Here is a 25,942-nt window from a genome sequence, read left to right as displayed (position 1 = left end):
ACAATGGTGATCTGGTCTTAGTAATGATGGTCAATGGTGGCCTTAAAAAATGATGGCCAATGGTGACCTTGGTAAGGACCCCCAATGGTGACCTTGGTAATAGTGGCCTTGGTAATGATGAGCAGTGGTGACCTGGATAAAAATAGCTGTTCTATCCCGTCAGAGAAAAGGTAAAATGTTTGAAGAGAAGATGACTTGTTGGTCAATGGTGACCTTAATAATCCTGGCTAAATGTGACCTAAGTAATTGAGACCTTCGTAATGACCGATTTGTGACCCTCAAAATGGTAACCTTTTGTAATGGTGGCCTTAGTAATGATGTCCAAAGGTGGCCTTGCTAAAAATGAGCATTGGTGACCGGATACAAATAGCTGTACTCTCTTCTCTTCTATCCCATCAGAGAAAAGGTAAAATAATTGCAGAGAGGATGACTTGTTGGTGGTCAATGGTGGCCAATTGTGATCTTAGTAATGGTGACCGATTTGTGACCTTCAAAATGGTAATCTTTGTAATAGTGGCCTTAGTCATGATGGCCTTGGTCATGATGGCCGATGGTGGCCTTGGTCATGGCCGATGGTGACCGGATCTAAATAGCTGTACTCTTTTCCTGTCCCGTCAGAGAAAAGGTAAAGTAATTGAAGAGAGGATGACTTGTATAGCATCAAATGAAAAGCTATAAAGATCATGAACCTCCTCATACATGCCAAGCAAAAAAAAACTCTCAGGGTTTAGTTCACTGATATTGCCCAGGGGGAGGAACTTCTCAGGGTCGAGCCCCCCGTAGATGATATATATACCCCAGAGGGTGCATTCGTAAGCTAGGTAGGCAAATTAGCCATAGGGGTGTATTTATTAAATACTTGCATAGTCCTCATAGCGGGATGGTCACAATACCTAACACTGCTCACGTAGGTCTCGGCATGGGTGACCTCTGGTTATAATGACCTCTTATTTCCTCCCTTTACAGCACTACAGCCCCTCAGTCATCACTTCCTTGGACGAACAAGACACCCTCAGCCACTTCTTCCAGTACCGCCCCACTCCGTCGCATTATATGAGCCCCCTGACCCAGGCCATAACTGCATCCCACGCAACCAGCAGCAGCGCCAGCCGGATCAGCAGCATCGTGTCCACCAGCACGTTACGGGAAAGCCACGCCCACAGCGCCTCACAAAACCCCTCCTCCACGTTACCAGGGTGCCGACCAGACATTATATCCCTGGACTGAGCAGACGCTTCTCGCTCGGTGACCGGCTCACCAAGCCTGGTGGACGTATTCCAGTTCCCAGAATCCTCCTTTTGGGACCGGACACCGCATTCTCAACCAAGACAGACGCAGGAAACTACTGCCCCGCAGATTTTTTTTTTTTTTTTTTTATTAAAAGATCCACATGGCGGGTATATCATAGTTTTATATCAGGCGATTTTCTTCTTTTTTTTTTTTTAATGACGTAGGGCAGCCCCAAATGACCTGAGCGGTTTGCTTGGGGGGAGGGTTGAAAAACGGTGGTACGATTGGTGAGATGTTACAACACAGGCGATTGGCCGATCCGTTTTGACATTTCAGCCTGTTACGAGGTTGGATGCAGACGCAGCCCGTTTTGTGCAACCAACCAATCCGGATCAATGCTTAAATTACATTGTATCTTTTTATTTTTTTTTTATTATTTTATGGATACAGAAATGTGTGGGTGGAGTCTGACCCCTCTTGGATTTTGGAGGGATTATTCCGTTGCTGTGACTAGCCACCCCGCCCCCCCTAGCCTATGCTGACCTATAAGGTCTCCTTTGCCCCCCCCCGTGCTTCCAGGAAGAGGGTTGTATTTATGCGCCCGGGGGGTGTGATGAGTGTTCCATAAGGTCAGTCTGTCAAAAACAATGAGGAGCTGAGAGACGCAGCGGCTGTACGGATCTTCCTGCACATGCCAGTGTTGACATCACGGAGTCCACCCCTGTATGGACATAAACGCTGGCAGGTGCGGGAAGATCCATACAGCCGCAGCGCATTTCCAAAATTTTTGGGGAATACAAGTCGCATTAACGTTCGGCCTTTGTAGGCATTTGGGAAGCGCCTCCTGGGCATTCGATCTCCCCCCAGAGGACATTATATCATCTCACATATCCTAGCTGGAAATTGAGAATCCTTAACCCCCCCCCCCCCCCCGCCCACAGCGGCGTCCCTTTCCAAACGCTCAAGGGGGTTGAAACGTTTTGGGGTGAGTTGGTCCTTGGAATACAAGTCGCATTAACGTTCGGCATTGTAGGCGTTTGGGAAGTGCATGCTGAGCGTTCGATTCCCCCAGAGGACAGGTGAACAATCCTAAGCTTGGTGGATTCTACTTCACAAATGATAGGAAGAGCCGACATCGATTAACTCGCATATCTCTGCTGGAAATTGAGGATCCTTACCCTCTTCTTGCCCACTGCGGTGTCCCTTTAAAAGGTTCCAAATGCCTGGGGGGGGGGACGGTTTGGCGATCATGTGACCACTGTGATTGGCTGCCACCGCGGTCACATGATCGGTAGCTGGCTGTCTTTACACTCGGGGGTTTAGCTTCTCCTCTGCCCAGACCGCACCTCTTTACCTACTTCTGGGCTTGGTTCTGGAGTCCACAGGTGTCAAACTGGCGGCCCTTCTGCTGTTGCGGAACCACAAGTCCCATGATGCATTGCAAGGCTGATGGTTACAAGCATGAATGACTTCCACAGGCAGGAGGCATGATGGGACTCTAGACTAAGCTCAGGAGTGGGTGAAATGCGTTATGGGGGGTGGTCTGGATCGGGCACATAAATGGTCATTAAAACCCACACTTTTTTTTTTTTAAATATAATTTTTACTGAACTACAAGAAAAGGGTAGAACCCAGATGATACAGGAATAACATACAATCAGTTGAACTTATAATCAGCGCGGACAGCTGTCCAAAAATCTGTCAGTTTAGGGCAGGACCAAAAGACGTGTAAGATTGTCCCCGCGGCATCGCCAGCAACGGTCTGATGTGTCAGGGAAGATTGTATGGAGTCTACTGCGGCGTGAGGTAGCCCCACCCATTTTGACGCGGCACCTTTGTGTCACTTGGGTGGCAACTGGTCAACAAAGATCAAAGTCATTTTGAGGCCTTACTTAGCTGACCAAGACCCAAGGGGCCCGCCGTAGCCACAGCAATGGGTTTATTAGGAAAGGGAGGATGGAGCGCAAATACCTCCCCTCCTCAACATGGAAACCTCTCCATTCTCCAAGGCTGTCCCCAACGTCCTCCTCGGTCCAGCTCGCAGTACTTAGTGGGGCCCACCCAGCCCCTTCGCCAGAGGAGTAGAAAGTTGCCATGATGTAGGTATACATAGGCAGTTTTCGTTTATAATAAAAAAAAAAAAAAACCTATTGGGTCTTCAGGGAATGGATGGTAGGAGATCCAAGATAACGAGTGCTCTGGCTTTGTGCATTGACTTGGGTCAAGCCACCTTCATTCGTTCATGAAGAGATCTCACGGGAGGGGCTTTGCACAGAATCCTGGAGAAAGTCCTGCATGAAGAAACCTCATGGGAGGGGCTTAGGGCAAACTCTGGAGAGAATCGTGCATGAAAAGACCTCATGGGAAGGGCTTTGGTGTAAACTCAGGAGAGAATAATGCATGGAGACATCATGGGAGCGGGGGGCCTTTGGACAAAACCCCAGAGAAAATCATGCATAAAAAGACCTCATGGGAAGGGCTTTGGACAAAACTCAGGAGAGAATCATGCGTGGGGGGGCTTTTGATTAAACTCAGGAGAGAATTATGCATGAAAAGACCTTGGACAAAATTCATACGAGAATCATGCGTAAAAAGACCTCATGGGAGGGGCTTTGGACAAAATTCAGGAGAAAATCATGCATGAAGAGACCTCATGGGAGGGGGCTTTGGACAAAATTCAGGAGAAAATCATGCATGAAGAGATCTCATGGGAGGGGGCTTTGGACAAAATTCAGGAGAAAATCATGCATGAAGAGACCTCATGGGAGGGGCTTTGGACAAAACCCTGGAGAGAATCATGAATTTTTAGAGACCTCATACGAGGGACTTTAGACACAAATTGGGCAAGAAGTAGGACCCAGTCCCGGGACAGGTTCATCTAGCACCGAGGGCAAGGATGTGAAACTGCTCCCCCTCCCCTACTGTTAATGCATGCCTTAGAATGGGTTTACGGCCCTGTGCCGAAACTCTGTCCCCTTGCTCCGATGTGCCCAGGGCAACTTCCTTTCCTGCCCACCCCTTGTAGGACCACACCAATAGTTAATAGTCTCTTTTTGTTTTATCATAATATACTGGAATGAAATAGGCAAACTCACGTTTAGGGGGGGTTCTAAAGGACCCCTTTGAGGCCCAAAATTTTCTTTCTCTTTCGTTCGTTAAAGGACACAGCCATACTTCATGACCGATGGGTTTGATGTCCGATGGGTTTGATGTCGCCACCTACAGGAGCAGGACCATTCGGAGTCACGCCATTCTGGTGTTGGCTTGTTGCTTTCAGATCTACTGTAAATTGTGTAATTAAAGGCACGCTGGGAAAGAGGTTTAATAGCCTTCAGCTATAAATCCGTGTGTACCACTGCCCCTTTTTCCTGCACCCCACACTATTCCTTTAATCATTATGGATGGCTGTAATGACTTATGGTAATCAGGGCCATCACCTGGCCCTCCTATCATTCCAAAAAATCCTTTAAATAAAGCATTAACATAATCATCCTATACTTGTAATACCTCCTGCAGCCTGTGTGTGGTGCCAGATCCTTGTAGAAGCACAGCGCCACCTAGTGGCTATGACTAGGCACTGCACCCAGGTTTTTTTTGTTTTTGTTTTTTTCCCGTTTATGTTTTGTTTTTAGGTCTGTGGTTTTAAATGGTGGATATGAAGTGACTACAAGCTATTTTCTAGACTTTGCCGTTTTATTTTGTATATTGTCTTTTTGTATATTTTTTTTTTTTTAACTCCCTGTCTCCTAACTGTATTTACAGGATATTGTATATAGATGAATACAAAAATACATTTATATATTTTCTTTTTTTTTTTCTCTCTTTTTATATTCTGTACACAAGCTCCAATGCTTTACTTTCTATGAAGGTTTCTAAGCTCTCCCTTTCCGCCCTGTAAAGAGACCAAAACCGCATTCCAGATCTCTCCCCTCCCCTCCTCGGAGCCAAAAGGGTTAATGCCACCATTGTAGGGACAGCGAGTTCTTTTTTTTTCATATTTATGTATTTAAATATCTATAAACATATTCTGTTATTTAGTCCTCTATGGTTTTTACTTACTGGCTGACGAATAGACATAATCCAAAACAAACAAAAAAAAAAACTTTTTAACGGGAATAAACCTTTTTATTTATTCAGTGTTCTGTGTTGTGCATATTGGTTCCTCGTGGGCGGGGCTGCTGAATTAAAAAAAAAAAAAAGTTTAAAAAATAATTATTTTTTGCTTCATTGCCTTGAGGTTCATAGAAAATTCTTTCGATACGGCTGGATTTATTCCTGCGCTTGCAACGATTCTAACCAAAGTTCCAGAGCGTATTTGGTGCCGGTGCTCACACGCTCCACGTCTTCCCCGACAACCGGGGCCGTGTTCAAAAACACCGACACATCCACATCCCTCCGAGAGAGAGAATTCCTGGACACCTCTGTGACCCTGGAAGAGGCCGAGAAAAGTATTACTAGGAAAAAATCTGACGGCTGCAGAACATCGCTCCCTCCCCTCCCCCTCCTGACAGATCCATATTGATATATTCTGCAGATTATCCCATCACTGACCTCTCTAGAGATAAATATAAACTTACTGAACGGAGGTTGCAATCCCTGGCAGGTTTTTCCCAGAATCCTCATCTCCGTCCTGAGCTGCCACTATCCGCTCAGCGATCTCCGGGTCCAGCCAGACACATGCGCTGACCTCCTCCTCAGCCGGGTGGAGTTTCTCCTGTTACAGTAAAAAAAAAAAAAAAAATCCCAACATTATATCTCTGAAAGAAGCAGACTGACCTCTCCGATTCTGGCCGACTTACCTGCAGCTCCTGGTGGGTTCTGCTGGAGGTGACAAGAAGGTAAGTGACAATATGGTGTCTTGTGGGGAGTCCGCGGCTCAGCAGCGGTGGGAAGGCAGACTGTAAAATAAATCAGTTCTAATAAATTCCCTGCTCAGAATTTTACTGCAAATTGACAAAAAGCCTAAATCAGGAATTTAGGGAATGTTATTTATTTATTTACTTTGGGAGTTGGTCACAGGATGCCCGGGGTCACTGGGAGACACATTGGATGCCTGGGGTCACTGGGAGACACATTGGATGCCCGGGGTCACTGGGAGACACACAGGGTGCTCTGGGGTCACTGGGAGACACACGGGGTGCTCCGGGATCACTGGGAGACACACAGGGTGACCGGGGTCATTGGGAGACACAGCATGGTGCTCCGGGGTCACTGAGAGGCACACAGCATGCTCGGGGTCACTGGGAGACACACAGGGTGCTCCGGGGTCACTGGGAGACACACAGGGTGCTCCGGGGTCACTGGGAGACACACAGGGTGCTCCGGGGTCACTGGGAGGCACACAGGGTGCTCCGGGGTCACTGGGAGGCACACAGGGTGCTCCGGGGTCACTGGGAGGCACACGTGATGTTCCGGGGTCACGGGGAGACACAGGGTGCTCAGGGGTCACGGGGAGACACACAGGGTGACCGGGGTCATTGGGAGACACACAGGGTACTGCGGGGTCACTGGGAGACACACAGGGTGACTGGGGTCATTGGGAGACACACAGGGTGACTGGGGTCATTGGGAGACACACAGGGTGCCCCGGGGTCACTGGGAGACACAAGGGATGCTCCGGGGTCACTGGGAGGCACAGCAAGTTGCTCCGGGTCACTGGGAGACACACAGGGGATGCCCTGGGGTCACTGGGAGGCACACGGGGTGCTCCGGGGTCATTGGGAGACACAGGGTGCTCAGGAGTCACTGGGAGACACAGCATGGTGCTCCGGGGTCACTGGGAGGCACAGCAAGGTGCTCCGGGGTCACTGGGAGGCACACAGCATGCCCCGGGGTTACTGGGAGACACACAGGGTGCCCTGGGGTCACAGCAAGGTGCTCCGGGGTCACTGAGAGGCACACAGCATGCTCCGGGGTCACTGGGAGACACACAGGGTGCTCCGGGGTCACTGGGAGACACACAGGGTGCTCCGGGGTCACTGGGAGGCACACGGGATGCTCCGGGGTCACGGGGAGACACACAGGGTGACCGGGGGCATTGGGAGACACACAGGGTACTGCGGGGTCACTGGGAGACACACAGGGTGACTGGGGTCATTGGGAGACACACAGGGTGACTGGGGTCATTGGGAGACACACAGGGTGCCCCGGGGTCACTGGGAGACACAAAGGATGCTCCGGGGTCACTGGGAGGCACAGCAAGTTGCTCCGGGTCACTGGGAGACACACAGGGGATGCCCTGGGGTCACTGGGAGGCACACGGGGTGCTCCGGGGTCACTGGGAGACACACAGGGTGACCGGGGGCATTGGGAGACACACAGGGTACTGCGGGGTCACTGGGAGACACACAGGGTGACTGGGGTCATTGGGAGACACACAGGGTGCCCCGGGGTCACTGGGAGACACAAAGGATGCTCTGGGGTCACTGGGAGGCACACAGGGGATGCCCTGGGGTCACTGGGAGGCACACGGGGTGCTCCGGGGTCACTGGGAGACACACGGGGTGCTCCGGGGTCACTGGGAGACACACGGGATGCTCCGGGGTCATTGGGAGACACAGGGTGCTCAGGAGTCACTGGGAGACACAGCATGGTGCTCCGGGGTCACTGGGAGGCACAGCAAGGTGCTCCGGGGTCACTGGGAGGCACACAGCATGCCCCGGGGTTACTGGGAGACACACAGGGTGCCCTGGGGTCACAGCAAGGTGCTCCGGGGTCACTGAGAGGCACACAGCATGCTCCGGGGTCACTGGGAGACACAGGGTGCTCAGGGGTCACTGGGAGACACACAGGGTGACCGGGGGCATTGGGAGACACACAGGGTGCTCCGGGGTCACTGGGAGGCACACGGGATGCTCCGGGGTCACTGGGAGACACAGGGTGCTCAGGGGTCACTGGGAGACACACAGGGTGACCGGGGGCATTGGGAGACACACAGGGTGCTCCGGGGTTACTGGGAGACACACAGGGTGCTCCGGGGTCACTGGGAGGCACAGCAAGTTGCTCCGGGTCACTGGGAGACACACAGGGGATGCCCTGGGGTCACTGGGAGGCACACAGGGTGCTCCGGGGTCACTGGGAGACACACAGGGTGCTCCGGGGTCACTGGGAGACACACGGGATGCTCCGGGGTCACTGGGAGACACACGGGATGCTCCGGGGTCACTGGGAGACACACAGGGTGACCAGGGTCATTGGGAGACACAGGGTGCTCAGGAGTCACTGGGAGGCACAGCAAGGTGCTCCGGGGTCACTGGGAGACACACAGGGTGCTCTGGGGTTACTGGGAGGCACACAGGGTGCCCCAGGGTCACTGGGAGACATAGGGTGCCCCGGGGTCACTGGGAGACACACAGGGTGCTCCGGGGTCACTGGGAGACACACAGGATGCTCTGGGGTCACTGGGAGACACACTGGATGCTCCGGGGTCACTGGGAGACACACAGGGTGCTCTGGGGTCAGTAGGAGGCACACAGCATGCCCGAGGGTCACTGGGAGACATACAGGGTGCCCTGGGGTCACTGGGAGACATACAGGGTGCCCTGGGGTCACTGGGAGACATACGGGGTGCCCTGGGGTCACTGGGAAACATACGGGGTGCCCTGGGGTCACTGGGAAACACACGGGGTGCCCTGGGGTCACTGGGAAACACACGGGGTGCCCCGGGGTCACTGGGAGACACACGGGGTGCCCCGGGGTCACTGGGAGACACACGGGGTGCCCCGGGGTCACTGGGAGACACACGGGTTGCCCCGGGGTCACTGGGAGACACACGGGTTGCCCCGGGGTCACTGGGAGACACACGGGGTGCTCTGGGGTCACTGGGAGACACGGGGTGCTCTGGGGTCACAGCAAGGTGCTCCGGGGTCACTGGGAGACATACAGGGTGCTTTGGGGTCACTGGGAGACACACAGGGTGCTTCGGGGTCACTGGGAGACACACAGGATGCCCCGGGGTTACTAGGAGGCACAGGATGCCCCGGGGTCACTGGATATGACTATGTCTCAAAGGTTGATCAGGTGCCCTTTGGGTCACACAGAGGTGTACTAGTGGTATGGAGACAGGAGCACACAGGAGGCCAGGTACCTCCTGACCACTGGCAGCACGGAAGAATGGGAGGACACAAATCACTGAAGGCCACAGGTAGGATCACAGCAACACATGAATGCTGTGCATGGCTTGAATGCCGTGCATGGCTTTGCAAATTTAAAGCCACAGCAATTAAAAGAGCGATCTTCTGAACTGATCCCACGGGGTGAAAGCTGGAAGTGCCAGAAAGAAGAGCCAGTGCTGGATCCTGGGAGGAGGTGAATGTATCACCCGTGGCTGTGCGGTCTTCGAACTAAGACGGTGTGCGCACACAGGCCTGCGTGGTTATTTCTCAGAGAGATGGTAGATTACCAATCACTGAGCATGGAGAACTATGAGAACAAGAATCTACACGCTGCTGTGGAATGGGGGTTGTGCACAAGTTACCTCCCAAAGCCCCAGGATCCTCCAGGGCGGAGTCTCGTTCCTCAGGTCCAGCCCAGTCTCCTCCTGCAGTTCTCTCAGCCCGGCATCGAGGAGCTGCCAATGTGAATGTGTACAGAATTACCCGAGATACGATACAAATAAAACAACAGGTATATTGACGAGACGCCTTGCACTCACCTGCTCTCCTGGCTCCATGTGACCTCCTGTACAACATAAGATGAAAATGGCTGAAACTCTCTCACACAGGCACAGTGCAAGTTCATAAAAAATAACTTATATAAAAGGGGAAAACAATATTTAAAAAAAAAATTAAAAACTAAAAACTAGATTTTTATGTGCACAGGAAACTCCGGGGTCACTGGGAGACAATAGACACTCCAAGGCACAGGGTGTTCTGGGGTCACTGGGCAACGCAGGGTGTTCTGGGGTCACTGGGTAACGCAGGGTGTTCTGGGGTCACTGGGTAACGCAGGGTGTTCTGGGGTCACTGGGTAACGCAGGGTATTCTGGGGTCACTGGGAGACGCAGGGTGTTCTGGGGTCACTGGGTAATGCAGGGTGCTCTGGGGTCACTGGGAGACGCAGGGTGTTCTGGGGTCACTGGGTAATGCAGGGTGCTCTGGGGTCACTGTGTAATGCAGGCTGTTCTGGGGTCACTGGGTAATGCAGGGTGTTCTGGGGTCACTGGGAGACGCAGGGTGCTCTGGGGTCACTGGGTAACGCAGGGTGCTCTGGGGTCACTGGGTAACGCAGGGTGCTCTGGGGTCACTGGGTAACGCAGGGTGCTCTGGGGTCACTGGGTAATGCAGGCTGTTCTGGGGTCACTGGGTAATGCAGGGTGTTCTGGGGTCACTGGGAGACGCAGGGTGTTCTGGGGTCACTGGGTAATGCAGGGTGCTCTGGGGTCACTGGGTAATGCAGGCTGTTCTGGGGTCACTGGGTAATGCAGGGTGTTCTGGGGTCACTGGGAGACGCAGGGTGCTCTGGGGTCACTGGGTAACGCAGGGTGCTCTGGGGTCACTGGGTAACGCAGGGTGCTCTGGGGTCACTGGGTAACGCAGGGTGCTCTGGGGTCACTGGGTAACGCAGGGTGCTCTGGGGTCACTGGGTAACGCAGGGTGCTCTGGGGTCACTGGGTAACGCATGGTGAGAGGAGCACACAAGAGGCGGGCACACATGGACACTGGCAACACTATTAGCACACATTGCCGTTATCCTGACTGATGCAGAATACTGACCTGGTGGTACCCAGACATTGGGGAAGATGCTCAAGGTTTTGGTTCTCCTCGTCAGCAGAACCTTTTTGTTGGCCGTCTGCAGCAAGATGGCGACTCCGACATCCACACCTCGGCCCCGGATCTGCTCTGGCAGGCGGGCGGCTTGGTCCGGGTTCAGGATTTTGATGGGGCAGAAGGACGGCCTCTGTAGGAAGAGTAACATGAATCAGGCGAGCACTCCACCTTTGTTTGCCGTAATAATGTGCTTCTATGCCAAGACACTTAGTCAGGGATCTAGGTTTTTTAAAATACTTGTTAGCCCCTTTCTGAATGGGGAGCTGGCCCTTTAAGAGGATCCGCATGCAGAAAGCCAGTAAGCAGGCTCCTGATTTTATGACCACTATGATTGGCTGTGACAGTGATCATGTGACCAGAAGCACCAGAGATCACAGGCTGCTGCAACCTCATAGCCCCTGTATGCGTCCAGCTCTCATTCTTAGTACTGCCTGCTGACCTGTAGCCGGACGCCGCTGGAACCGCTGAATGGCCGATCGGAGATGACAAACCGGTCCTGGTCCAGTCCACAGTTCACAACAGCCTTGTCCTCGTGACCGGAGGAAAAATGCCCAGTGATACCCTAAAAAAAAACATATAAAAAAAAAAAAAAAAAACCATATCAGAAAATGCCTTGCAAAACACCCACAAATCTACAGATTGCCAACTTACAGAGAATGTGAGATCGTTTTTGAAAAAAGGTGGAGTATACCTTTAAGGGTCCTTTCACACCTGTGCATATGCCTTAGTGCATTTGTTTTGTTTGATATTTGGTGTTTACAAGTTAAAAACATTTTTTTTGTTCGAAAATTACTTAGAAACCCCCAAACATTATATATATATATATATATATATATATATTTTTTTATTTTTTTTTTTTTTAACACCCTAGAGAATAAAATGGCGGTCGTTGCAATACTTTCTGTCACACCAAATTTGCGCAGCGGTCTTACAACAGTAAAGTTAGCCCAATTTTTATTGTGAAAGATAATGTTATGCCGAGTAAATTGATACCCAACATGTCACGCTTCAAAATTGTGCCCGCTCGTGGAATGGCGACAAACTTTTACCCTTAAAAATCTCCATGGTGGACGTTTAAAAAAAATTCTACAGGTTGCATGTTTTGAGTTACAGAGGAGGTCTAGAAGGGCTAGAATTATTGCTCTCGCTCTACCGATCGCGGCGATATCTCACATGTGTGGTTTGAACACCGTTTTCTTATGTGGGCGCTACTCACGTATGTGTCCACTTCTGTGCGCGGGCGCTTTTAAAAAAACAGAATTTGTATTTTTTTATTTATTTTACCTTTTATTTTTTTATTTTTACACTGTACTTTAAAAAAAAAAGTCACTTTTATTCCTATTAGATAATAGAAAAAAAAGCATGACACGACCTCTTAAACATGAGCTCTCCGGTCAAAAAGACCTCAGATCTCATATTTACACTAAAATGCAAAAAATAAATAAAAATTAAATGTGATTAAAAAAAAAATATGTTGCTTTAGGCCAGATTTGTGGAGAACACGACTAATAGTTGTCCTGTGGACAGATTCTCCCACCTGAGCTGTGGATCTCTGCAGCTCCTCCAGAGTTACCATGGGCCTCTTGGCTCTTCTCTGATGAATGTTCTCCTTGCCCGGCCGGTCAGTTTAGGTGGACGGCCATGTCTTGGTAGGTTTGCGGTTGTGCCATACTCTTTCCATTTTCCGATGATGGATTGAACAGAGCTCCGTGAGATGTTCAAAGATTGGGAGATATTTTTTATAACCTAACCCTGCTTTATACTTCTCCACAACTTTATCCCTGACCTGTCTGGTGTGTTCCTTGGCCTTCATGATGCTGTTTGTTCACTAAGGTTCTCTAACAAACCTCTGAGGGCTTCACAGAACAGCTGCATTTATACTGAGATGAAATGACACACAGGTGGACTCTGTTTACTAATTAGGTGACTTCTGAAGGCAATTGGTTCCACAGGATTTTAGTTAGGTGTATCAGAGTAAAGGGGGCTGAATACAAATGCGCCCCCCCCCCACACTTTACACATATTTATTTGTATCATTTATCATTTTCCTTCCACTTCACAATTATGAGCCACTTTGTGTTGGTCTATCACATAAAATCCCAATAAAATACATTTACGTTTTTGGTTGTAACATGACAAAAATGTGGGAAATTTCAAGGGGTATGAATACGTTTTCAAGGCACTGTATGTGGATGGAGGAGTCTATATATTTTAATATATACACACACACATTTTTTTTTTATCAGCCCGCTGACAAATCAAAAAAAAAAAAAAAAAAAAAAAGGATCGATCCATCTACGGATCTATGGCCAACCTAAATCAATGGCGCCATAATGCAGCTCGCACAGCAATGTACACTACATGTTTGATAACGCACATTTTAAGGTTGGACTTGATGGACTTGTGTCTTTTTTCAACCTCACCTACTATATGTAAGTCGTATTATCAAAGTGCACCTGTGTGTAACCAGGCTTGGGGGGGACGACACATGGGGGGGGCACAGGGGACGACACATGGGGGGGAGCACAGGAGAGGACACATGGAGGGGCACAGGGGGGGGACACATGGGGGGGCACATGGGGACGACGACGACATAGGGGGGGGGGGTCTTTACCTGCACAAACCTGGCACACTGCAGCAGAGAATTCTCTTTGCTCAGATACACCAGGATTCGTTTAGCAGACTCCATCTCCGTCACCGGTCGTCCCCGAAGCTCAGGCGCGTCCTACGACGACTCCGTCCAAAACTGCGATTCCTCCATCCTGGAAGGAGAGTGAGAATAGATGAGTCCATTATGGGCACTTACTGTACAAATACAATTGTCAGGCAGGAAAAATAAAAATACTTTGAACGTTCGGTGACAGCCCAGGATCAGAATATGAATTGTCCTCAGCACTGGAGACACACATTGTACTTTAACCAGGAAGCCATTCCTTCCCACAATCCTCAGCGTCAAGAAAAAAAAAAACAAAAACTGAATATTGGCGCCCCCCGATGGTAACAGAGAAAAATAGTTTTTTGTTAGCAACCATCAAGAAAAACATGATTCCGATTTTTACCATAACAGTTCTCAGTATCTGTTCTTATTCTGTATGTATGGACTCTGCACAGTACTACTTCTCTTGTCCTGTATGTCGGGTGTAATTCTCAGTATCTGTTTTTATTCTGTATGTATGGACTCTGCACAGTACCACTTCTCTTGTCCTGTATGTCGGGTGTAATTCTCGGTATCTGTTCTTATTCTGTATGTATGGACTCTGCACAGTACTACTTCTCTTGACCTGTATGTCGGGTGTAATTCTCGGTATCTGTTCTTATTCTGTATGTATGGACTCTGCACAGTACTACTTCTCTTGTCCTGTATGTCGGGTGTAATTCTCGGTATCTGTTCTTATTCTGTATGTATGGAGATTTTTATTTGTAAAAAACAAACAAGATACATAATAACAAACTAACTGACTGAAAATAACATAAATACAACAATTACTGACATGTTGTTTAGGTCAAAAACTTAGCAGTTAAAGGGCATTAATAGGAAATAAATGTGACAATAAGACTCCTTTCCATAAATCTATACTTCTCCAACATTCCATTATAAGTCAGAATCGGAGTCACTCTGCTGACTACCAGTTTCCATATCAGATTCTGCGGATCCAGGATCAGGGGGCGGACGCCTTTTAGTGGGCGGGTCATCCTCTGAGCCAATCACATACTCCTTTCCCACTCTTTAATTCCTGCTCCAGTTCCTGGGCCCCCAGAGAATAGGAGTCAGCATCCGAATCTGATAAGGCGTCATACCTATTGGTGGAAAGTGCCGTACCCACTTCTGGTGCCCCTTTCACTTTTTTAGCTGGCTTCTGCACTAATATCCAGTCACTTTCGGGTTTACGGGTAGATTTATCTTTTTTCCTATTCCTCCTCTTCTGACCAGTGGTCTTCACAGAGACAGGAACTGGAACAGAAGAGGAATGTGGGGCCGGCTGCTCCTCAGCCTGCTGAACACTGTCCGTCCGCCCGGGAGTAGTCTCCTGGACCTCCGGGACCACCTCCTCCCTAGTCAATACAGCCCCATTCATTAAAGCTTCCTCCTCTAGTTGTTCCGCTGCAGCCAACAATTCATTGTCTGCAGATTCTCCATCCTTATTATGGAAGGCCTCCGGGCAATCCCTATGGAAATGGCCAAGCCCACCACATAGATTGCACTTAACCTTCTCACAGGTAGAACTGATGTGGCCAACCTCCCCACAAAGATTACACTTCAGGATCGTACAAACATTCGCCACATGGCCAGATTTACCACATTTATAACATAACCTGGGCTGACCTGCATAGAAGCAAACTCCTCTCTCCCGCCCAATGAAAAAAGAGTTTGGCAGGTGATGGGTAACATTGTTACTTTGCCTCAACTTAACAAGAACCCTCCAACCACCCGTCCAGATCCCATCACTGTCTTTAGTTTTTGTCAACTCAGAAACCATTTCACAATGTCTTCTAAGCCAGATGACAACGTCCTGGGGGGGCACAGACTCATTCCAGAACATGAGGGTAACATTTGCTGTGTCAGGTTTGGAGATGGGAATAAAGATGAAATTCCTCCAACCCTCTTTATCCCTCAAACCACTAAAACTGGCCCAGAACCTGTCCAAGTCAGACATGAGCTTAAAGCTGACATCATAACCTTGTCTGCCAGGGAGATTGATGACTGCCAGTATGTCTGCAGGAGCAAACCCCATCTGATGACACAGCAACTCCCTTACTACAAACCTCCTATCAGGGAGCTCCTCTCTGGAACCCCTATGCTTCAATCTGACCACATTCCTTCTCTTAAAGGCCTGACCAGTATAATTGTTACTGGTCGAAAAAGAAGGGGCCCCACGGCTCCAGGCATTCCGAGGAGGAACATGACCAGATGGACCAGCATTCCCTTGTGGAGCAGGTGGGGGATCCACCAAAGGGGGGAAGTCCTGAGAGTTATTCTGAACTGACTCCTCCATTGCTACATTCTAAGAGCCCTCAGACTGCTGATGACCCCATTCAGATATACCAGCATTGATAACATCAGGATTATTCACCACATCAATATTAGTGACATCATCACTGCACCTCATATCATCATTACTAGCAGCATCATTACTAGTTACCCCAGTGATACTCCACACCAGTCCCCCCAGCATGGCTCCCACCATGAACACCAGTCCCCCCAGCATGGCTCCCACCAGGAGTACTAGTGGCAGCAGCACTGTTCTCACAATCCATGTGCTGGGAGTCCACCATGTCACTCCTCTGAGTCTCCTGTACTGTGAATGTCTGCTGGGTTATACTGATGTTCCCACCACCCTCCAGAGCTGGAAGTCCAGCAGGAGGATCTACTCCAACCTCACTGTCCTCCAGAGGCTGCACAGTCTTCCCTTCAGGAGACACATATGGTGGCTGCGTGCGTTGGACGGAATCCCCAGAGTCTGACTCTGTAGAAGACTCAATCCTTCCACTCAATCCCGCCTCAAATCGATCACGATTGTGGTACACCTCCGCCACTGGTCCCAGTTCTTCCAGAACAGTATCAATGTCCTTTGACACACCGGCCAGTTCAATGCCCAGGGAGTTCAGTTTGCTGTCATATAAAATTTCCTTCTTGGGGTTGGCAGCTTTAAGTCTATAAACACAGTCAATGTGCTTCTGGATCCTAGTCTTGGCTTTTCTCAGGGACGCCATTCTTTTTACAAGGAAAGGAATCTTGTCAGCCAGGTGCAGCGCAGGTTCAGACTTTAACACTTTCTGCTTCGCGGCTGCAGGACGCTTGAAATCCTGATCCACCTTCCCATTACCAGTGCTGGCCTGAGGGTCTCTGCTGGGTGTAGATGGTTTCACTGGGGCAGATTGTGGAAAATTATTACCACCCTCCTCTTTATTCTGCTGCAGCTTAGAGCGCGATGAACGTCCCTGGCCGCTGCCCACCATTACACACTGTTGTAAGTTCTCTTTAATGGTTTTCTGTTCTAAGGAAGTTCTGGTGTATTTGCGAGGAGTACTGGGAGAAACCGATGTCTCTGCTCCACTCTGAGCTCTATGAGCTGCACTCTGCTGAGCTTGCTGTGGTTGTAATGGCTGACTGGATTGGATCACGCTTCCAGAACTTGGACTGTACTGGGTGGTATTAGTAAGTTGCTGGACTGAATGAGCCCCACTCTGAGGGGTTCTTTGAGTTGCACTTCCAGAGTTTGGACTGTGCTGAGCAATAACATGTCTCTGAACAGACTGAGCTGCACTGTGCTGGGCTTGCAATGGCTGGCTGGATTGGATCACACTTCCAGAACTTGGACTGTACTGGGTGGTATTAGTAAGTTCCTGGACTGAATGAGCCCCACTCTGAGGGGTTCTTTGAGTTGCACTTCCAGAGTTTGGACTGTGCTGAGTGATAATAACATGTCTCTGAACAGACTGAGCTGCACTGTGCTGGGCTTGCTGGGCCTGCAATGACTGGCTGGATTGAGAACTCTTTTGCTGAATAACATCACCAGACTTCCTCTCATCAGTATTATCGGTACTTTTCATACAAACATTTCCATGTCTACTTACAGTCTCTGCAGATTGCTTCCCATTCCCAGAGCTCCGTCCTCCGGCTTCACCACCAACCACAGCTTCATCTGACAGTCCTTGTGTAGGCCGGAAAGCCTGGGACTCTCCTGAGAGAGATCCCCGCCCAGGGGAGCCCAACCCTGGGCTTGTACCAGACATCAGAGCAGCTCAGCACCACACAGACTTCAGATGCTCCACAAGCAGCCACACCCTCTGCACAGTACTACTTCCCTTGTCCTGTATGCCGGGTGTAATTCTCAGTATCTGTTCTTATTCTGTATATATGGACTCTGCACAGTACTACTTCTCTTGTCCTGTATGTCGGGTGTAATTCTCAGTATCTCTTCTTATTCTGTATGTATGGACTCTGCACAGTACTACTTCTCTTGTCCTGTATGTCAGGTGTAATTCTCGGTATCTGTTCTTATTCTGTATGTATGGAGATTTTTATTTGTAAAAACCAAACAAGATACATAATAACAAACTAACTGACTTAAAATAACATAAATACAACAATTACTGACATGTTGTTTAGGTCAAAAACTTAGCAGTTAAAAAAGGGCATTAATAGGAAACAAATGTCACAATAAGACTCCTTTCCATAAGTCTATACTTCTCCAACATTTCCTAATTTCCAAACCCTTAATCCATCGTAACTCGGATAACACTAAACCTGCAATTTTACTGGAGATAAACTGTTCATTATGCATGGCAACTTTAGTCCTTGCATGCCATTGATAGTACTTGACTACGGTAATGATGATGTACATTGTCCCTCTATCTACACCGTGTATTGTTGGGGGAACACCATAAAGCCTGTCTGAGCAACTTAGGTTTTCCAACCTTTGGATCCCAACTCCAGCAGCTACTTCCTTCCAGACTTCACGGCTTCCCCAACAATCCACCAAGAAATGCTCCATGGACTCCTCCTGATTACAGCCCAAAGGGCAGATCCTTTCAGATGCGGCCAGACCTTTCATGTTCCCCCTCACATACATCTTCCCATGGAGAGACAGCCAGGCAATGTCATGAAACTTTGAGGGTAATCTGGGGCTATTCAACAACTTTAAGCTTTCCTCCATAACACCTGTAGTGCAGTCTCTGAGTACAAGTGGAGAACAGAAAAAGGTCCTACAGATCCTCCGGTATAACAATTTCCTTGGACTTTTTTCAAGGTAGGATTTCTCAATCCCCCACCTCCTCAGAGACTTCAGAGCTGAGTCCAGATATGGTGGGAGATAACCCTGAGTACATCTCTTCCTTTTGAGAGAACCGCCCCGCATCCAGGACTCTGCACGAGGCAATATCCAGGCCCTAACACTATTTACCCACGGAGGGCCAACATCGGAGTCCAAACACCCAAAATTAACTTTAAGAAACAGAGAATCAAAAAACACCTTAGGATTTATCATATTCAACCCACCCTCTTTGTTCAGCAGGTAAGTAACCCCTCTTTTTATTGGATTCAGTCTATTACCCCAGAAGAGCTGAAAAAACAGACTGAAGAGCCTTACAGAGAAAGATTCTGGCAACGGAAAAACCATAGAGACATATAGAAAGATAGGAATTAAGTACGTCTTCAACATTTTGACCCTTTCTCTGTAGGTCAACTTGCAATTCTTCCATCGCTGAACCCTTGCATTACCAGCATCCAATTTCTCCTCCCAATTTAGCCTGGCATTATCTTCCCTTCCAAACTTAACCCCTAAGATCTTAAGACAACTTGAAGCTTTTGCAAACTGGGGCAGATCAAAATCTGGATCACCCTGCAGTGTCCAGAGAGCTTCAGTCTTCTCAAAGTTGACAAGAGACCCAGAGGCCTCAGAGTAAGTTCCAATGGAAGCTGCTAGCAACTGGGCCTCATGGGAGGTGGACACCACTACAGTGACATCATCCGCATAAGCGAATACGGATAGGGCCGAGGCATGGGGCACAGGTACCCCCCGAAAATCACACTCCTGCAGTGATCTCAAAAAAGGATCAATGGCAAAAACATATAAGAGGGGACTCAAGGGGCAACCCTGCCTCACCCCAGCCTCAACCCCAAAAGTACCGCCCTGCCACCCATTGATAAGTGGAAAACTCTCAGCTTTCCAGTATAAAGTTCTCAGCCAATCAACAAATAACCTTGGGATACCATATTTTAACAAAGTCGCCCACAGATACCCATGGTCAACCCTGTCAAAAGCTTTAGCTTGGTCTAAACTCACCATATACTTCCCATGCCTAAGAACCTTACACCTCTCAAAAGCTTCCCTCAGGGAAATGAGAGCACCATAAATATTCCGCCCTTTTACCGTGCCATACTGACAGTCTGTCAATAGTGCTGGAGAAAAACACTTCAACCTAGAAAATAATATTTTTGCCAGAATCTTCCGGTCTACATTTAAAAGGGCTATAGGCCTCCAATTCTTGATGTCATTAGGTTCTCTACCCTTGAACAGCAGAACTAAGGATGATACTCTCATGGATGGAGGCATCAGGCGTTTCTCCAAACAACTTTTAAACACATCCACAAGAATCGGAGCCAGGAGCTCTTTAAATTTCTTATAAAATTCAGCTGTAATGCCATCAGGTCCTGGTGCCTTCTTTTGACGTAATTTATCAATAGCTTCCCTAACTTCCTCCACCGTTATGTCTGCTGTCAAAGGAGAAAAATCCAAATTATCAACAACAGGACCTGGAACCGCCTCCAAGAACTGTGCCATCTTCTTCTTATCCAAACCCTTCTCCCGAAATAAGTCAGCATAGTATGATCTTACCACTCCCAGAATACCCTCCTGAGACTCCTGCAAAATCCCCTGGGAATCCTTCAGGCCCATCATTAACTTCCTAGTCACCTTGTCCCTACAATTTTCAAAGGGATCAGGTGTCCCTGGGGATCCATAATCCCGTTCAAATACCAGGGAGTTGTATCTGCTATATTGATATTGACTTAGCTCAGATTTTACTTGATCAATCTTCCTCCCTGCCTCCAACCCGCCAGAATAAAGCGACTCCAGCTCTTTCCTCAGCCTGAGATAATAGCTATATCTACTTTTCCCCATTTTAGCAGACAACTTCCTCAAGAGAGAAGAGATGTCCTTTTTAACATCCTCCCACCAATCCGCAGTACAGTCATAGAAGTCTAGTCTCTCATCATGGTGTTGCAAGAGGTTCTGTACTTGTTGCTGGACAGATACATCTTCTAAAAGATTAGAGTTTAGCCTCCATAGCCCCCTGCCCATATCAGGATGCTTACAGGTTCCCAGACAAAAGTAAAGGGCCACATGATCTGAGTAAGGTACCAGCTTCTCACTCATATTGGTCACCAATTCTGTAGGACTTACCAGTGCCATATCTAGTCTGCTTTTGATATTACCGCGAAAGAAGGTGAAGCCTGGCTTCCTGCCATTTTGTGCAAAAATATCACTTAAACCGGTTTGCAAAATAATACGATTAAGAACTTTGGAGTCACTACCCACCACCCTACCAGAAGAACGGTCACTTGATGTCCTAGTGACATTAAAGTCTCCTACCATAACCACAGGGACTGATGTAAAAAGATATGATTTCACATCATTAAATAACCCAATTCTTCCTGCTATTGTTTGAGGCCCATATATGTTAATTAATCGGAGTCTCCTGCCGTGAATTGTTACCTCCAATATAAGACATCTTCCCATTGACACCTCAGTGAGTCTATGCACCGTCACATCCTTAGTATTGAAAAGGATGGCAACACCTGCATAAGACTCCACAGCCAAAGACCAAAATGAGGGTCCTGTGTGCCACTCCCTCTCTGCCTCCCGCATAAGTCCAACAGATGTTAGATGTGTCTCTTGTAAAAAATAGACATCAGCATCCAGGTACCTGAGGTGTTCAAAAACGGCATGCCTTGTCCTCCTGTTTTTAATGCTGTTCACATTGCTGGAGACAATGTTTAGAGAAAAACCTGCCATCACAGCAAAGAGGAGAAAAAATAAGACCCCCATTATAAGTCAGAATCGGAGTCACTCTGCTGACTACCAGTTTCCATATCAGATTCTGCGGATCCAGGATCAGGGGGCGGACGCCTTTTAGTGGGCGGGTCATCCTCTGAGCCAGTCGCATACTCTTTTCCCACCCTTTTTAATTCCTGCTCCAGTTCCTGGGCCTCCAGTGAATAGGAACCCACATCCGAATCCGATAACGCTTCATACCTATTGGTGGAAAGTGCCGTACCCACTTCTGGTGCCCCTTTCACTTTTTTAGCTGACTTCTGCACTAATATCCAGTCACTTTCGGGTTTACGGGTAGACTTATCTTTTTTATTCCTCCTCTTCTGACCAGTGATCTTCACAGAGACAGGAACTGGAACAGAAGAAGAGTGTGGGGCCGGCTGCTCCTCAGCCTGCTGAACACTGTCCGCCCGCCCGGGAGTAGTCTCCTGGACCTCCGGGACCACCTCCTCCCTAGTCAATACAGCCCCATTCATTAAAGCTTCCTCCTCTAGTTGTTCTGCTGCAGCCAACAATTCATTGTCTGCAGATTCCCCATCCTTATTATGGAAGGCCTCCGGGCAATCCCTATGGAAATGGCCAAGCCCACCACACAGATTGCACTTAACCTTCTCACAGGTAGAACTGATGTGGCCAACCTCCCCACAAAGATTACACTTCAGGATCGTACAAACATTCGCCACATGGCCAGATTTACCACATTTATAACATAACCTGGGCTGACCTGCATAGAAGCAAACTCCTCTCTCCCGCCCAATGAAAAAAGAGTTTGGCAGGTGATGGGTAACATTGTTACTTTGCCTCAACTTAACAAGAACCCTCCAACCACCCGTCCAGATCCCATCACTGTCTTTAGTTTTTGTCAACTCAGAAACCATTTCACAATGTCTTCTGAGCCAGATGACAACATCCTGGGGGGGCACAGACTCATTCCAGAACATGATGGTAACATTTGCTGTGTCAGGTTTGGAGATGGGAATAAAGATGAAATTCCTCCAACCCTCTTTGTCCCGCAAACCACTGAAACTGGCCCAGAACCTGTCTAAGTCAGACATGAGCTTAAAGCTGACATCATAACCTTGTCTGTCAGGGAGATTGATGACTGCCAGTATGTCTGCAGGAGCAAACCCCATCTGATGACACAGCAACTCCCTTACTACAAACCTCCTATCAGGGAGCTCCTCTCTGGAACCCCTATGCTTCAATCTGACCACATTCCTTCTCTTAAAGGCCTGACCAGTATAACTGTTACTGGTGGAAAAAGAAGGGGCCCCACGGCTCCAGGCATTCCGAGGAGGGACATGACCAGATGGACCAGCATTCCCTTGTGGAGCAGGTGGTGGATCTACCAAAGGGGGGAAATCCTGAGAGTTATTCTGAACTGACTCCTCCATCGTTACATTCTCAGAGCCCTCAGACTGCTGATGACCCCATTCAGATATACCAGCATTGATAACATCAGGATTATTCACCACATCAATATTAGTGACATCATCACTGCACCTCATATCATCATTACTAGTTACCCCAGTGTTACTCCCACCATGAACACCAGTCACCCCAGCATGGCTCCCCACATGAACACCAGTCCCCCCAGCATGGCTCCCCCCAGCATGGCTCCCACCATGAACACCAGTCCCCCCAGCATGGCTCCCACCAGGAGTACTAGTGGCAGCAGCACTGTTCTCACAATCCATGTGCTGGGAGTCCACCATGTCACTCCTCTGAGTCTCCTGTACTGTAAATGTCTGCTGGGTTATACTGATGTTCCCACCACCCTCCAGAGCTGGAAGTCCAGCAGGAGGATCTACTCCAACCTCACTGTCCTCCAGAGGCTGCACAGTCTTCCCTTCAGGAGACACGTGTGGTGGCTGCGTGCGTTGGACCGGATCCCCAGAGTCTGACTCTGTAGAAGACTCAATCCTTCCACTCAATCCCGCCTCAAATCGATCACGATTGTGGTACACCTCCGCCACTGGTCCCAGTTCTTCCAGAACAGCATCAATGTCCTTTGACACGCCGGCCAGTTCAATGCCCAGGGAGTTCAGTTTGCTGTCATATAAAATTTCCTTCTTGGGGTTGGCAGCTTTAAGTCTATAAACACAGTCAATCTGCTTCTGGATCTTAGTCTTGGCTTTCCTCAGGGACTCCATTCTTTTTACCAGGAAAGGAATTTTGTCAGCCAGGTGCAGCGCAGGTTCAGACTTTAACACTTTCTGCTTCGCGGCTGCAGGACGCTTGAAATCCTGATCCACCTTCCCATTACCAGTGCTGGTCTGAGGGTCTCTGCTGGGTGTAGATGGTTTCACTGGGGCAGATTGTGGAAAATTATTACCCCCCTCCTCTTTATTCTGCTGCAACTTAGAGCGCGATGAACGTCTCTGGCCGCTGCCCACCATTACACACTGTTGTAAGTTCTCTTTAATGGTTTTCTGTTCTAAGGAGGTTCTGGTGTATTTGCGAGGAGTACTGGGAGAAACCGATGTCTCTGCTCCACTCTGAGCTCTATGAGCTGCACTCTGCTGAGCTTGCTGTGGTTGTAATGGCTGACTGGATTGGATCACACTTCCAGAACTTGGACTGTACTGGGTGGTATTAGTAAGTTCCTGGACTGAATGAGCCCCACTCTGAGGGGTTTGCATTGACTGTAATGACTGGCTGGATTGAGTTGCACTTCCAGTGTTTGGATTGTGCTGAGCAATAACAGGTCTCTGAGCAGACTGAGCTGCACTGTGCTGGGCTTGCAATGGCTGGCTGGATTGGATCACGCTTCCAGAACTTGGACTGTACTGGGTGGTATTAGTATGTTCCTGGACTGAATGAGCCCCACTCTGAGGGGTTCTTTGAGTTGGACTTCCAGTGTTTGGACTGTGCTGAGTGATAATAACATGTCTCTGAGCAGACTGAGCTGCACTGTGCTGGGCTTGCTGGGCCTGCAATGACTGGCTGGACTGAGAACTCTTTTGCTGAATAACATCTCCAGACTTCCTTTTATCAGTATTATCGGTACTTTTCATACAAACATTTCCACGTCTACTTACAGTCTCTGCAGATTGCTTCCCATTCCCAGAGCTCTGTCCTCCGGCTTCACCACCAACCACAGCTTCACCAGACAGTCCTTGTGTAGGCCGGAAAGCCTGGGACTCTCCTGAGAGAGATCCCCGCCCAGGGGAGCCCAACCCTGGGCTTGTACCAGACATCAGAGGAGCTCAGCACCACACAGACTTCAGCTGCTCCACAAGCAGCCACACCCTCTGCACAGTACTACTTCCCTTGTCCTGTATGCCGGGTGTAATTCTCAGTATCTGTTCTTATTCTGTATATATGGACTCTGCACAGTACTACTTCTCTTGTCCTGTATGTCGGGTGTAATTCTCAGTATCTCTTCTTATTCTGTATGTATGGACTCTGCACAGTACTACTTCTCTTGTCCTGTATGTCAGGTGTAATTCTCGGTATCTGTTCTTATTCTGTATGTATGGACTCTGCACAGTACCACTTCTCTTGTCCTGTATGCTGGGTGTAATTCTCAGTATCTGTTCTTATTCTGTATGTATGGACTCTGCACAGTACTACTTCTCTTGTCCTGTATGTCGGGTGTAATTCTCGGTATCTGTTCTTATTCTGTATATATGGACTCTGCACACAGTACATTGCATACATTTCAGCACGGAGTTTAGACGGAGAGCACAGACACTACAATTCGGAAGTCTCTCTCGGGATATGAGTCCTAGCTTAGTACACAAAAGCCACTTATGAATATTACAATTTATTATCCCGAAGGTGGGCAATGCATAAAATATGAGCAAATAAAAAAACAAATTACAAAGAGGAAAAAAAAGGACATACACAGTATGGCTATAAAACAGAAAGGGATACAAATCTAAAATAAGCTTTTATTGTGGTTTATCCTGCCCGTGGATATTTAGCAATCCATCTCATTCAGGTCTGGCTCTATGTGAATAATCCCATCTAGGTCTCATGCTCCTCAGTTTACAGAGATATGGATGTGGGCCGGACTCAAAACCTTGGCCAGTCAACCCTGAGGGTGTCCCTTCCTCAGCCCTGAGGGTATGGATGTAGGCCGGACTCAAAACCTTGACCAATCAACCCTGAGGGTGTCCTTTCCTCAGCCCTGAGCATATGGATGTGGGTAGGACTCTAAACCTCGGCCAATCAACCCTGAGGGTGTCCCTTACTCAGCCCTGATGATATGGATGTGGGCCAGACTCTAAACCTTGGCCAGTCAACCCTGAGGGTGTCCCTTTCTCAGCCCTGAGGATATAGATGTGGGCCAGACTCTAAACCTTGGTCAATCAACCCTGGGGGTGTTCCTTCCTCTGCCCTAAAGATATATATGTTGGCTGGATTCTAAACCTTGGCCAATAA

The 25,942-nt window shown here is 48.7% G+C and overlaps 2 protein-coding genes across 2 annotated transcripts in view; one reads left to right on the top strand and one right to left on the bottom strand.

Moving 5' to 3' along the window:
* Positions 1 to 4,422, top strand: part of PIAS3 (protein inhibitor of activated STAT 3) — a 54,310-nt gene extending 49,888 nt beyond the window's left edge. The window contains 1 exon segment of the mRNA XM_073609069.1: positions 967 to 4,422. Coding sequence (XP_073465170.1) covers positions 967 to 1,227 — 261 coding nt within the window. The 3' untranslated portion in view covers positions 1,228 to 4,422.
* Positions 4,423 to 4,516: 94 nt separating this feature from the next.
* On the bottom strand, positions 4,517 to 13,971 carry LOC141116834 (nucleoside diphosphate-linked moiety X motif 17-like). Its single transcript, XM_073609291.1, has 9 exons — positions 13,843 to 13,971; positions 13,612 to 13,759; positions 11,437 to 11,559; positions 10,944 to 11,127; positions 9,884 to 9,909; positions 9,707 to 9,799; positions 6,030 to 6,128; positions 5,808 to 5,944; positions 4,517 to 5,659 (listed from the first exon to the last, which is right to left on the bottom strand). Exons 2-9 carry the CDS (start codon positions 13,684 to 13,686, stop codon positions 5,500 to 5,502), a joined length of 897 nt encoding a protein of 298 aa, XP_073465392.1. The 5' UTR covers positions 13,687 to 13,759; positions 13,843 to 13,971; the 3' UTR covers positions 4,517 to 5,499.
* Between the last annotated feature and the right edge of the window lie 11,971 nt (positions 13,972 to 25,942).

The sequence above is a fragment of the Aquarana catesbeiana genome, linkage group LG13, assembly GCF_042186555.1.
Source record: "Aquarana catesbeiana isolate 2022-GZ linkage group LG13, ASM4218655v1, whole genome shotgun sequence".
Lineage (NCBI taxonomy): Eukaryota > Metazoa > Chordata > Amphibia > Anura > Ranidae > Aquarana > Aquarana catesbeiana.
This window is presented reverse-complemented; position numbering and strand designations above follow the sequence as displayed.